The following is a 13,364-nucleotide window of genomic DNA, read 5'->3' on the forward strand; positions in this document are numbered from 1 at the left end:
TAAAATAATTAATTTTCACAGCATGAGGATATTTAAAAATTGTGGCAATATGTTATGTGCTTTACAACTGTCACTACTAAAATTGTAAAGCTTTATTTTTCAAACTCTATAAGTAATGAATATATTTATTTCTTGGTAATATGTTCATTAAATTAAAAATTAATGTAGATTTTGGAGCATAAAAAGTTATTTAAATATATATTTCATTAATAATTTATTTTACCTGGCTTTCATTTCTTAATTGGTTTCTTTCGGAGGAGAGGTCTAAATGTTTCTGTTGCAAATCTGTGATGGTACTATTTAAAGTTGCAATTTCATTAAAATTTTTCATAGAGGCATCATTCATCTCTTGCTTCAATGAGTTTATTAAAACCTTATCAGTAAAAAAAAAAAAATAAATTAAGCTTTTAAACAATACCATAATATATACCGAATTAAAATGTTATTAATTTACAAAAAAAAAACAAAGTTCACAAAAGTTCTTCAAACATTTACCTCTTTTTCTTTCAATGATTCCTCCTTTTCTTCGTAAAGTTTTCTATAATCGCTTTGTAAGTGGAGTAGATTTTGATTAAAACTTTCCTTTTCTAAGTCACTTGTTAGTAATTTTGTATCTAATTGCTCCCTTAATTCACTAATTTCCCGCTTTTTGGATTAAGGAAAAATTTTAACAATATTAAGAAGCAGAAGAAATCATGCAGCATGCAAAGAAAATATAAATGCATCGACATATAATGCTATATAATAATTTATAATGTACATATTTTTAAACCGGTGGAAAACACTTATTTTCTAAGCATATAATACAGAGATCCATTTTTAAATACAACTAAGGATAGTATTTTTTTATAAATAGCCAGGTGAATTCAACGAAGTTGTATTGCATCCTTTAAAAAGTATCAATGAGTAGGAAAGAGCGAAATTTCTTCATTAAAAAATCTCAGTATAATGAATTTCCAGACTTGTCATAAACTAAATTTAATCATCCACAATTAATTATTATCTCTATTAGATGCCTTCCCACTCGAAAAAACATTCAAAAGTACATGCAAGGATTTTTTTAAAATACAATGGCCTCTAAGATAAGTGCTTATTTGTTTACATAATATATGAAAGGTGCCATTTTAAGCAGGTTTTAAAACAGACAATTTTTTCTCACTGTCTGCAAGTCATTTCCTTTACTAATTAATAATAATAGTAATGAATACAATGAACAAAAGTTTTTTTCACTAATAAATTTCATAAATTTACCTGCTTTTGTACATCAAGTTGTGATTTTTCTTGAGATAATTGAGAAAGGTCAGATTGTAATTCAGCTATAATTTTGTTTAGATTATCTCTTTCCTGAATATATTTTTCCGAAGTAGAGTTCAGTTCTTGTTTCAACATATTAACTTCTGATTTGACATCGTTCACACTTTGGACATGAACAACTTGTATTCTACAATACAAAAAAAGAACAAAAAAAAACACACTTTTAAAAATAGCATTTTGATAACAGAGAAGAAAGACTCAAATAGATAACAATCTAGAATATTTTATTTTAACGGTGACTCATTGTGCCCTATATGATTAATTTATACAATAAAAATAAATCTAATGACTAATCGTACCCTGTATGATTAATTTCAACCAAGTTTTTAAATCTATCACTTAAGCCTTGTTTACACGTGGACAATACAATGGATATGACAATATTGTCATGTCCCGGCTCCGTGGACAGCCTCGACCGCGCAGAACATAAACGCTGGGACAATACAAAAATTCGGCCGCAGTTCACACGTCACCGCTACGAAAATAAATACACGACGGCGCGGCGTTTGTTGCGAGCGAGTTTGCGAAAAATATGATTTCTGATGAAAATATGAAATATGATTATTGACCAAGATGTATTTGGAATTGTTGGAAGATGAACTAGATAATAATAAGAAAAAACTATGGATTAGGAATTGGATGGTGGGCAGATATCTAAAAACGATTGACTCATTTATACATAAAATTAGAATAAAACTTGAAATAGTATTTTAATTATATATTGAGCCTTAAAAATGGTGATCGAAAGCAGTTGAACTTTTCGACAAATAATGCTTGACGACTGAGAGTCGGACGATTTATAAATAAATCTATACCTATAGAAACATCATAATGGCAAAAACATTGTTTTATTTATTATTTTGTCTTTTTAATCCATGTTTTATATTTATGATATTATATTTCAAATGCGTAAACCAAAATATTTAATTAACTATTTACCATTAATCAGCACTGAGATTAAACTACATTTACCCGAATTCACTGGAATTGCTACCGCAGCATAACCGTTTGCCATTATTATATATTGTTTATCTTATATATTTATTTTATATATTATATATTTTTATATTTTTTTATCTCAGTAAATGAAACAAAGAAAACGAATATGTATTTAATAATAAATTTAAACATCATCCTATACCTGCGTTAGGAATATTTTAATCTAGTCATAAATCCTACTTATAAATATGGCAAATTTCACAGAGGTGTAAAAATCCACACGGCACATTTAAAGTCTTAATTTTTTTATTTATTTAAATATATTTATTTAATGCCAGGCAAACTCAATAAGATGACTAATCCGCACTTGATTTACTTTTGCTAGATTTCCCTCTAAGAGTAGCTTCTGAATAAACTTTAAATAAATACAAAATAATATGATAAATGTCAAACCACCTTAGTGCCGTGTGGATTTAGACGATTCGTGCAAATTGGGACTACGTGTTCAATAAACACACACTATTGTATCCTTCGAAAGCCTTTGAATGTATTGGTTTGCCTCAACTAGAATTGAGTAACCCATACCTATTTATTTAATATGTCATAATAAAGATGTACGTGCCATATGATTTTTGTGTTTCTTTTTAATCGCACGTAATTAATGAATGAATCCATTTTTATTAAACCATGGTATTTTTGGTTTATATATGGCTTCTGAATTAGCCCCCGACCTCGAGATCATGATTTTTTTTCATCATGATCATGAAGCAGAGTCATGGATCTTTTTAAATTCAGTCAGGTAAGTTGACCGCAGACTTTTAATTTTCAATTTTAATTATTTAACAGAGAAACCTAGGATTCCCACTGTGGCTATAATTGCCTCCACGGCATTTTTTTTACATTGTCCCAATAAATTGGGCAATCAATGCGCCGCGTCATTAACAGTCGTGTTCGCTATAAAGAGAAATTAACTTTATAATTTCCTCAAGTTGCAAAAAAAATGTAAATGTACTTAAAAATATTTAAAAAATAATAAAAATTTAAAAACTTCCAAGTGACACAATCTCACATCGAGAAAATCTCTGTCATCATAAGGTCCTGTCTCCTGTCCGTGTGTGTCCATACGAGGACAATACGATGCGACCGTTGGCCAGTGTTGGGATGCCGAAAAAATAAATATCCCAACTTGGCCATTTTTCAATTATGTATTTAAATTTCTGAAAGCTGATATTATTGAAACATCTATTATTATTCGAACAGATAAACAATAAGTAAAAATTATTCAAACGGATAAATAATAAGTAAAAAAGCTTATTCATAATTTATCGTAACGGTAACGTGAGACGAGGATGACCAAGGAAGACGAGGCTTGATCAGGTATGCCAAAATTTTAAGCCTGGTCATGTCAAAATCAGACAAAACTGAAAGGCATGTATGACAAGATGTATGAATGTGGAAGAAGCTAGAAATATTTGCCAGGATAGACGTGTGTGGCGGTCCATTCTCTCTGCCCACCCCTACGAGGAAATGGCGCGATGATGGTAGTAGTAGTGGTAGTAGCATAAAATCTCGTGATACATAAAATTTGAGGTATGCCGGTATTAAGATGTTTTTATTTATCTTGCTGTATATGTATCCCAGTGACTTATTATCCGGGACTTTCGGAACTCGGGGCAGCAAAAAAATACATTCTTATTCAATAGCATGTATACATAATATTAATAAGACGACAAATGCATACACGGTATTAAAGGAAAACAAAATTAAGAATTATGAATTTAAGTAGAAGTAAGAGTAAACAAAAAAATATTGCTAGGATCATCTTTCGAATACTTTCAAGAACTAACATTTTATAAATTTGCATTTGCATTGATTTAAGTAAGTATAATAGTAATAATAATAAAGAAGTTATGTTTATTCCAAATTTGACATTAATTAATAAAATAATTAACAAAACGATATAAATGAAAATTCAAAATAAAAGCATAATTTTAGGTTAAAAGAACAAAATGTATTACTTGTTTTCATATATTATACTCTGATTATGCTTATTTACTAAACCTTAACCTATTTTATATGCATAGTAAGTACTGCTAGATATTAAGTTTTTTGTGTGTAAAATTTCTGCTAATGTCATGTTGATAAACGAAAACGTACTATTCCGTTGCTCAAAATTCCACAGATTTCTAATCTTTTTCCGAAAAACTCCCACTGGCGGCCGCGCGCTGTGGTGGGGGTAATAATTGTTCCGCCGAAATAGCTTGTCTGTCTATCTCGGTGGCGATGTCCCGAGACATGATTTTGTCTTACAATTGCTGTTGACACGTGAACAATGGTCGAGTCCTGCGCGCGGTGGAGGTAATCATTGTTCCAGGGAGGATAATTTGCTCCCGGCCTGCCAGTCTATCTCGGAGGCAATGTCCAGAGACAAAGTCTTGTCCTACAAATTGCTGTTTACACGTGGACAATGGTCCAATCTTGGGACAAAACAATGTTGTATTGTCCACGTGTAAACAAGGCTTTAAGCAGAGTTCACTCGAGGGCAATACAATAGACAGAACAGTACTGTCCGGACCCAGCTCCGTGAACAGCCTCGACCGCGCAGAACAGGACAATGGAAAAATACACACGATGATGCGTGCGGTGGTGGGGGTAAGCCATTGTCCTGCGGAGTTAGCCAGCCCTTCTAACACTAGGACAATGTTTTAATCCATTGTCTCGTCCTCCAATTTGTTAATGTAACTGAACGCTTAACTTGACACTGGCAAAAACATCCAACTGAAGTGGATGATTGCCATTTAAACATTTAAAAAAAAAAAAAAATTCTGTTCACACTAGGACAATATAATTATAGTTTCGAAGCTAGGACCAGACCGTATTCTACTGTCACGGGGTATTATCCCTGCACATTATTATTTTCATCATCATTCCCTTTCCGCACCTAATGGTGCATAGGGCACTGTATTGGAACACCAATCGCAGCATATCTTGATCATTTTTGTTACATGAAGGTAAGATGATCAGTCTCACGCTGCAGGTACCAGTCCAGGGACTATGAAATATTTTTAGTGTAAAAACACCTTTAAATAAATATTTCATGGCAACCATGCTGGGAATCGAACCCGAGACCTCTTGCATGGTAAGCAAACGCGCTGACCACTACACCACGAGGCTAAGATTATTATTATTTTAACGCTGCTTAAATATCATGGGTAAATAATGTAACTTTTGAGATGACACATTATTTTCTAGATATTTTTTGCAATGTAATTCAAAACAAACAACATGATTATTCTTAGTGATATAACATTCTTTAATTTATTTATGTCTTGATTTAAAAAGTTTCCCAGCCATAACCTTGTCAAAAACTATGCTATAGTTATCTGCAAACATGTTGACACATTGCCTGTGAGAAAGTGTTAAGCAGTTGATTAATATGTACTAGTTAAGACATACTTGGAATTTTCCTGAAGCATAAGGTTGTTGGCAGTTTGCAGACTTTCAATATTGGCCTCAAGTTCCGATGTTGTCTTCTTACAAGAAGCCACTTGCTTGTCACATTCCGCTTTCTACAAATAATAACTGCACTAAGTCTTACCGTACAATTAAATGGGGAAAAACATTCTCATTAACTGTCTGTTATTTGATCGGAAAACACCAACCTGTCTAATGAGTGTTATGTGTTCTTCTCTCATTTGTGTATAAGCTGCTTTAAGTTTCTGGAATTTTTCTTCAAAATTCTTGGCACGTTCTTCAGCGGCCAGTATTCTTTCTACAAAAGCGAAAAATTTATTTGCATGATTTTTTGTTCAACTGATTTGAAAAATTATTCAAATTAATGAGCTATCAACGCGCAGCATATTGACCCACATATTTATAAATGTACTGTAATAAAATATTTCTAAATATATCTTTTTAAATTATGCACAGCCGAGTTTCGAAACTTTGATTGAATATTGTAAGAAGTGACTGAATTATTTTTAAATATATCTACTTACTATGTGCAAAGTGCTTGTGTCTTTTTTTGCGAAGTATACATTATAATTATTTTATTTGTGATAAATTATTAGTTTTTATAGTTTATTTATTCAATAAAACTCACGTTCAAACTCCGGAGTAGAGGGGGAAGTATTCTGTAGTTCCATTAGAAGAAGGCGTTGTTTTTTTTCATGTTCCAAATCATCCTAAATACATAAAATCATAAATTTATTTACTTCTACTTTATGAACAAGCAACATGCAAATAAAGGAAAAATTAACACTGTACAGTTCCCAGAACAAGTTATCTTAGTGAGGAGGATGCTTAATTAAATGTTTTTTACAATGTATAATGATAAAAATTATTTTGTCAAAATTTCTCTTAGAATAATGTATGGTATTTATTATATTAAAAAACACAAATTGGTTAGAAAAAGACAAGACACTTTTACAATTACTACCTATAGCTACCGAGATTAATTTATATTTCATTTTTAAACTGCAAGACATTCAACTTTGAGACCAAAAGTTCAAACTGGAAAAAAACCCAATACATACAATCTAAACTCACAAAAACATTTCCAGAGTGTCACAAGAACTGGTCCAGTGTGCAACCTCAATAACTTTTTAGGATTGAGATTTTTTTAAACAAAATATTAACAATTATTTAATTTAATTCATTTTCGGCAATCAGATCGAAGTAAATTGGCTTAAAGCCAATTGTTTAAAGTAAAATGTAACAAAACTTTTAAGAAAAAAATAATTAAATGGCTAATATGTAACAAAGCTTTATATTGATTATTATTTTATGTTAACTCATCTATTTAAATTTTTGTAAATAAATTTTGTGTAAAAAGTATGAATGCTTTTAGTTCTTAATAATGATTATATTACTTTTTAAATTTATATAATTTCTCTAACGTTCTTCTTTGTAAAGGAAAAGAAAGAAACCTTCTGACAAGTCGGTTTTGCGGTTTGGTGGGTTCCGTTATTTTTCCTTTTATATTTTTCTGTTCATGTTTACCTACTAAAATAAAAATAAAAAAACATGCATCAATAAGTACCTTAGCAGCGCCGAGTTGACTTTCTAGTGAAGTAACATGTTCATTAATGGCTATCATTGTGCCTCTGTGATCTGCTATCATACTGTGAATTTCGTTCCTAGAAAAATTAAATAAATCTTTAACATATTCATTTGCTAAAATAGCATAAAACGTATAGGACTACATATATTATATTAATGAAATGAAAGCACAGTTTTGGTTTCAGTTATAGTTTTGGTATTTGACAATTAAATGGACAAACTATTAAGTGTTTATTTTATATACATATTACAATGACCTTCTACCAAGAAGCTTCTCTAACTAATTTGAATGTGATAGCTATTTTCTCATCAAGACACTTTCTTGATTGTTTTAAAGTGCAACCAGAAAATGTTATTTATTGTGTTTTCATTCATTCATGCATATTATTTTAGCATCTTAGATGTCGGCTTTCATGGTGTAAGTAATAAATGAAAGTTCTAATTTTGATTTATAATGAGATCACAATAATTCAAGGTGATTTTCCCCAAGCCGGGTATTTCTGTGCTGATTGCATCTTGCGTGTTTTTAACTGGTGATGTCAGAGGGTACTGAGCTGACAGAATATTGGAAAAACTAACCACAGGCTGCAGATGGAGTCACTAACATTTTCCTTAAGCTCCATGACGTTTTCTAAAATTTTGTTACCCAAATAACATGAGCACAAACCACCGGAATTTTGTTTCAGCATTAAGAGATTTTCTAATGTTCAAATAGGTAAAAGATTCCAATCAATATGAATTTAAACATAAACAGAGTAGGTACTTTACTACCCAAATAAAAATTTAATAGAGACAAAAAGTTCTTGCTTCGACACACGTGGCAATTTACAATCTAAAGAAAATAATATAATGTGGGGTTTCAAATTGTAAAAATTCAAGTTTTTTTTAAATTAATAAAATGCATTTATATTCCCACGGCAAACCCAAATATTTCAATATTAACTAGCAATAAATATTTGTGCTATAATGAGAATGGGAATTAAGTAATGGTAGAATAGGAATTGAAACCCTGACTTCTAACATAGAGTCCCTATCATAAAACTTAATATTATAAACTTCAAAGAAATTATCTTATACTAATTATGTATTGTAGTGCTTTCACACTTATAGATTACGCAGACAGGGTATAGTCTAAGCTTATAACCGAGTTACCCAGTTTAAACCCGCGCTGTGCCAGCGGGTACCCTGCAAGACATCGGACCCTCCGGTATTCGGTATTGTTGTACTTGTATTATAAATTGTATTTTTAACTGTCTTATACGTGTTTCTAGAATGTTCTACAGTACGGTTCTTTTACAGTTGTTGTAGCAGCCCTTAAAGGAATCCATTCTGTAACTCACTTGAAGCGTGATATTTCTGAGTGCAAGTGCTGGATGAGAATATCTCTCTCCACAATAGGATCTGATGGCTGCGCTGGGCCTCCGTAGTCTACAAAGTCTGAAGGTGTCTCAGGACTAGTCACCTAAGACATTCATAAAAAAACAATAAATAAAACATAACATCCCTACACAGTTTTATTATGTTTAGTGGTGATATAGATCCCAAATTATTATCCACAGAAAATGCAAATTTACAATACATTCAAAGACAAGGTTTACAAAATATTTTATCAGTTCTGTGCCTACTGTAGGTACAGGATCACAAGTATAAGTTGGCGGTGGCATAAACAGGAACTAATTTTTAATGGGATTTCTCTATGGACTTCTTTGCTGTCATCGTTGTGGTGTTTTATTTTTTTAAAGTTATTTGAAGCTAACAAACCTCAAAGTAATACCCTGAAGCCATGCCGAGAGTAAAAAAAGGGGTATAAGAGAGACTATTCTAAAAGTTAAAGCATTTTGTGAAAGAGAACTAAGAAATAATGGGCCATTAATTCCATTTGAAAAAGTGAATGCTCTAGTTGCTGCTATGATCGGTAGGTGTTGTCATACCTTTAGATTAATTACCCTACTTTTTCAAAGACATTTTTTTAATAGATAGATTTTGTGTAGTAAATAAAAAATAAAATAAATGTATTTGTGTAAATGTGTTTATAAATTTATTAATCCATATTTTGTATGGAACTAACGTTTTTTTTGTAGGTGTATCTAAACGGTCTGTTCAGAGAATTGCTATTGAAGGAAATAACGCCGAGGCTTCTTCAACAAAAATAACAACTCCTGGAAAGAAGAGGAAGAGAAAAAAAACTATCAAAATTGACAACTTTGATTACTGTGCCATCAGACAAAAAATTCAAGAGTTTTATGTAGTAAAAAAGGAAGTACCTACCATTCCTAAACTTCTTATTTGTCTGAGAAACAATATTAATTTTGAAGGAAGCCGTGAAACTTTAAGAATGATTCTTGTGGAAATGAACTTCAAATTTTAAAAATGTCAATTGCAATTATGATGGAACGGAATGATATCCAAGCATGGAGGGAACGGTTTTTATTTGAATTAAAAATGAACCGATTAAGTAATGATAGACGACTCAGACTCGACGGAAAGTGAAAGTTTTGATGATGGTGATATATCAGGTATCCATTTGTTTAATCACACTTATATTTAATTCTTATTCTTTATTAATTTTATTTTTTACTTTATCCTGTATTTTATGTATATAAATAATAAAATTAAATTTAAGGAAACAAAAAACTTTAGTTATTTTCTGGAGATGTATTCTCTTAGCTGAAGGCATTTTTAGATATCCCTATAGAATTTCCATAAGATACATCTTTCATTCAATATATATTATGCAAATAAGTATATTTGTTTTAATTTCCGAAATTCCATACAATATCTGGAAACATTTTAGTCTGGCAACCCTAAAATATACTTCAGCGCCCTCGAATTGCGCCAACTTATACTTGTGGGTCTGTGTTGTGCTTAAGTTACCCAAAGTGAAAATTAATAACCATAGACTGAAAGAAAACAAAAGCTGGCATGGAAACTTCTCTATGCAGTCACAATATTTCTTTAGTCACAGGTTTATTGGAAAAACTAAAAAAAACCAAACCGAAAAGTAAGATAAACAAATTGCTTGCCATTCTACCAGAAGACATGATCTCTCAAGTGCTGTATTAAATACACAATATGCTGGTTGATAAAAGTACTTCATTCATTCCTCAACAGGTGCTTCTAATAATGCTGGTGATTACAAAATGAAACGTATTTTAAAAATACGAGTATCAAAAACATAAATCTATATTAAATAAAAAATACACATGTCCGTCTATCTGAAGAACTACTAAACGGTAAGTCGAAACGATGTTAAATTTGGACACGTAATTTAAAATTCAATTTCAAGGTCAACTGAAATATATTAAATTTAAAATTTACCTTGCGTTGTTGTCTATACAAATACACAAATCTGTATTCAAACTCAAATCGCTCCCAAACGGTAGGCCGTATACATTAAATTTAAATACATTTCATAAGACACAATGTTTATAAAGCTATTTAAAGTTGATTGCGCTATTCAAAATGAATTTGAATTTATCCCAGGCAAAGCTAGGTGAAAAAAGTTAGTAAAATGATAAACAAACCTGGCTCGATGTTTCTGAAGTGTCTATAAGATTTCCGACCAGATCTTGCTCTTCTGTAAACTGTTCTTCGGGAGGTAAGATAACCACGGGAGGCACATATGTTCTCAGTTCACTCTGGATAAGGAAATTGGGAGGATTAGATGGTAGTGAGGGAATACTGATCAAGTTTTTAAAATACTGCATCACATGTGTCTTCTGGTAGAACTTTTTTAACAGTTTGAATTGCTTGAGGAACCTCTCTCTGTGTCCCGACAGTGTGTCGGGGGGCAGCATGGAGTGGAGCTTGAAGAGAAGCTTGACAGAGAAGTCGTACAGCTGGTTGGAGTCTTGGACACACGGGAGGATGGGAGCCAAGCGACACTGGCCTGAGCTGGTCATGGACGTTGATCGAGCGTCAATTGAATCAAAAACTGAAAATCAAAATGATATTTTTAGTGTATCCAAATGTTTATTGATTAAACCAATTTGTCTAATAAGTATAAAACTTGAAAAATGTTTTTAGATGTTTCCCAGCAAGAGAAATAATTCGGTACATTACACTCACATTAATAAAGATTTCAGTTACATTATTTTTATCTAATAATGAACTAATAAATTAATAAATATTATTTGTTTATTTATAAATGGCATTATTTACATAATTATAAGGTTTGATAAAAAAATACACAGAATATTTTAATTTCAAATTTAAATACGTAATTGTAAGAGCCAATTTTTTTCCTAGATTGGTACACATGGTTAAAGTCTGTCCATTTTCGGCCATTTTTGGCCATTTTAGACATGAAGTTGGTTTTTGACAGACCAACTAGTAAGACCCTTTTTGGTTTGATCTGAGAATTTTCAAGATTATTATAAAAATAACAGAGCAAAGGACTTTTTTTTACACCATAACAGGTCAAGCATCCCAATTACTTTTTTTCTAATTTAAAGAAGGAGTCGGCACAGAGCTTCGTGTTGAGATTTCAATCATAATCAAAATAATATCTACTGAAGATCAATGTGATATTTTTTTTCCGGAACCTTCACAGAGACCACTGATGAAGATTTGTGTTAAAAACAAAATTAAATACAATACGGTGGTTGGAATGTTGGAGAACGTTTATGGAGAGTCTGCCATAAAGAAAACAGCCATTTACTATCGGTATAAACGTTTTGAAGAGGTTCTTGAAGACATTGAAGATGACGAGAGGCGTGGGTGGCCGAGAACATCAACTACTGATAAAATCATTTTTTAAAAAATCAAACAAATTGTGCTTGCCAATCGTTGATTCATTATTAGAAAGGTAGCAAAGGAAGTTGGTATCTTATACAGATCATGCAAATCGATTATCACCGATATATTGGGCATGTCTCGAGTGGCTGCAAAATTCGTGCCTGCGTCCGCTCACACCTCGTGGCATGTTTGCAACTTTGTTTTTTTTTTATTTATAATTTTAAAAATCTGTTAGACAAAAACCAGAACGCATTGATGACTCAGCCACTGTTTTTTCTTTTGGCTTAGGCTGATAGTCTATTAACAAATAAATTATATAAAGAAAACCACGGAACTTCCTCATTAAAATACGTATAAATATTATATATAACATTTAACAAAATATAATTAATATTAAGAATCAATGTCCAAATGTTTGTCGTCAAACTTGAACTTTACCCTCTAGGGAATCGAGATTGACAACTTCATCTCTGTTGAAACATCTATTTATAAAATATCAAAAGTTCTTTAACTAAAGCCAAAAAATACATCATCCGTTGTCAGTTGAGTAGAAGAACAAAACAGCAAATTGTATATTCATAAAACTGGTTACCGGGTGGACTGGAGAAAGAATGTAAAGAGACAACATTGACTGTATTTTGTTTAGGTAAATTTTTATTTTGTTATTTTTTTACAGATATTGTTTTTTTCATATTTTGAATACTTCCATAAAATATTTTTTAGCACAAAAATATAATGTGTTCTAAAGTAGATACAGTTTTAACATACTTGCAGTCTGGAGTGTGAGAACATCGTCCATATAGTCGAAAATCTCCACAGACATTTGGAAACTGGAATCAAATTATTCAATATTAAATTGTATCAATAATAATTATTAATAATACCAAACTGAATTATAGGTATTATCTAAATCTAAATTATTTTAAAATGATAAAAAAAGCAAATTGATTTGAGAATTAATTAAAAATCTTAAAAATTATCTTGGAAATATCAATTGACAAAATCACCTTAAAATATAATTTGATGGACAAGAACGATAACAAATTTTTGTTTATTGATTTTATAAGAAAAAAAAATTTATATCTGTAAGAAGATGAATGTGTTAGTGTATGTCTGTATTTGTATATGTATTAAAACTCATGGTGAGGAATATTCTAATCCATAACCAGAGAATAACTTGAAGGTCAAAAGGACAGTAGAATGTACTTTTCTCAGCTAAAGTTTTGTCTGGGAATAGGGACATTAGTGTATTATGGTGTATATTATGTTATTTTATTTATTTGGGACATTAATAGTAATACAGCGAATATACA

The 13,364-nt window shown here is 31.1% G+C and overlaps 1 protein-coding gene across 10 annotated transcripts in view; it reads right to left on the bottom strand.

Moving 5' to 3' along the window:
- The window catches only part of LOC148285186 (huntingtin-interacting protein 1-like), an 84,479-nt gene that overhangs the window by 12,702 nt on the left and 58,413 nt on the right, over positions 1 to 13,364 (bottom strand). For 4 of the 10 annotated variants that reach the window (XM_088229227.1, XM_088229211.1, XM_088229232.1 and 1 more), the window contains 10 exons: positions 12,820 to 12,881; positions 10,839 to 11,248; positions 8,655 to 8,776; positions 7,295 to 7,391; positions 6,356 to 6,437; positions 5,916 to 6,025; positions 5,710 to 5,822; positions 1,252 to 1,441; positions 496 to 645; positions 224 to 373 (listed from right to left, as the gene is read on the bottom strand). In XM_088229227.1, coding sequence (XP_088085353.1) covers positions 224 to 373; positions 496 to 645; positions 1,252 to 1,441; positions 5,710 to 5,822; positions 5,916 to 6,025; positions 6,356 to 6,437; positions 7,295 to 7,391; positions 8,655 to 8,776; positions 10,839 to 11,248; positions 12,820 to 12,881 — 1,486 coding nt within the window. Of the gene's footprint in view, positions 1 to 223; positions 374 to 495; positions 646 to 1,251; positions 1,442 to 5,709; positions 5,836 to 5,915; positions 6,026 to 6,355; positions 6,438 to 7,294; positions 7,392 to 7,893; positions 8,046 to 8,654; positions 8,777 to 10,838; positions 11,249 to 12,819; positions 12,882 to 13,364 lie in introns of those variants that run through there. The other 6 variants (XM_088229249.1, XM_088229262.1, XM_088229256.1 and 3 more) reach the window with 4 other exon arrangements.

Source organism: Micrasema longulum, unplaced genomic scaffold (assembly GCF_059751315.1).
Source record: "Micrasema longulum isolate JH-2025_06_02 unplaced genomic scaffold, ASM5975131v1 h1tg000049l, whole genome shotgun sequence".
In the NCBI taxonomy this organism is placed as follows: Eukaryota; Metazoa; Arthropoda; class Insecta; order Trichoptera; family Brachycentridae; genus Micrasema; species Micrasema longulum.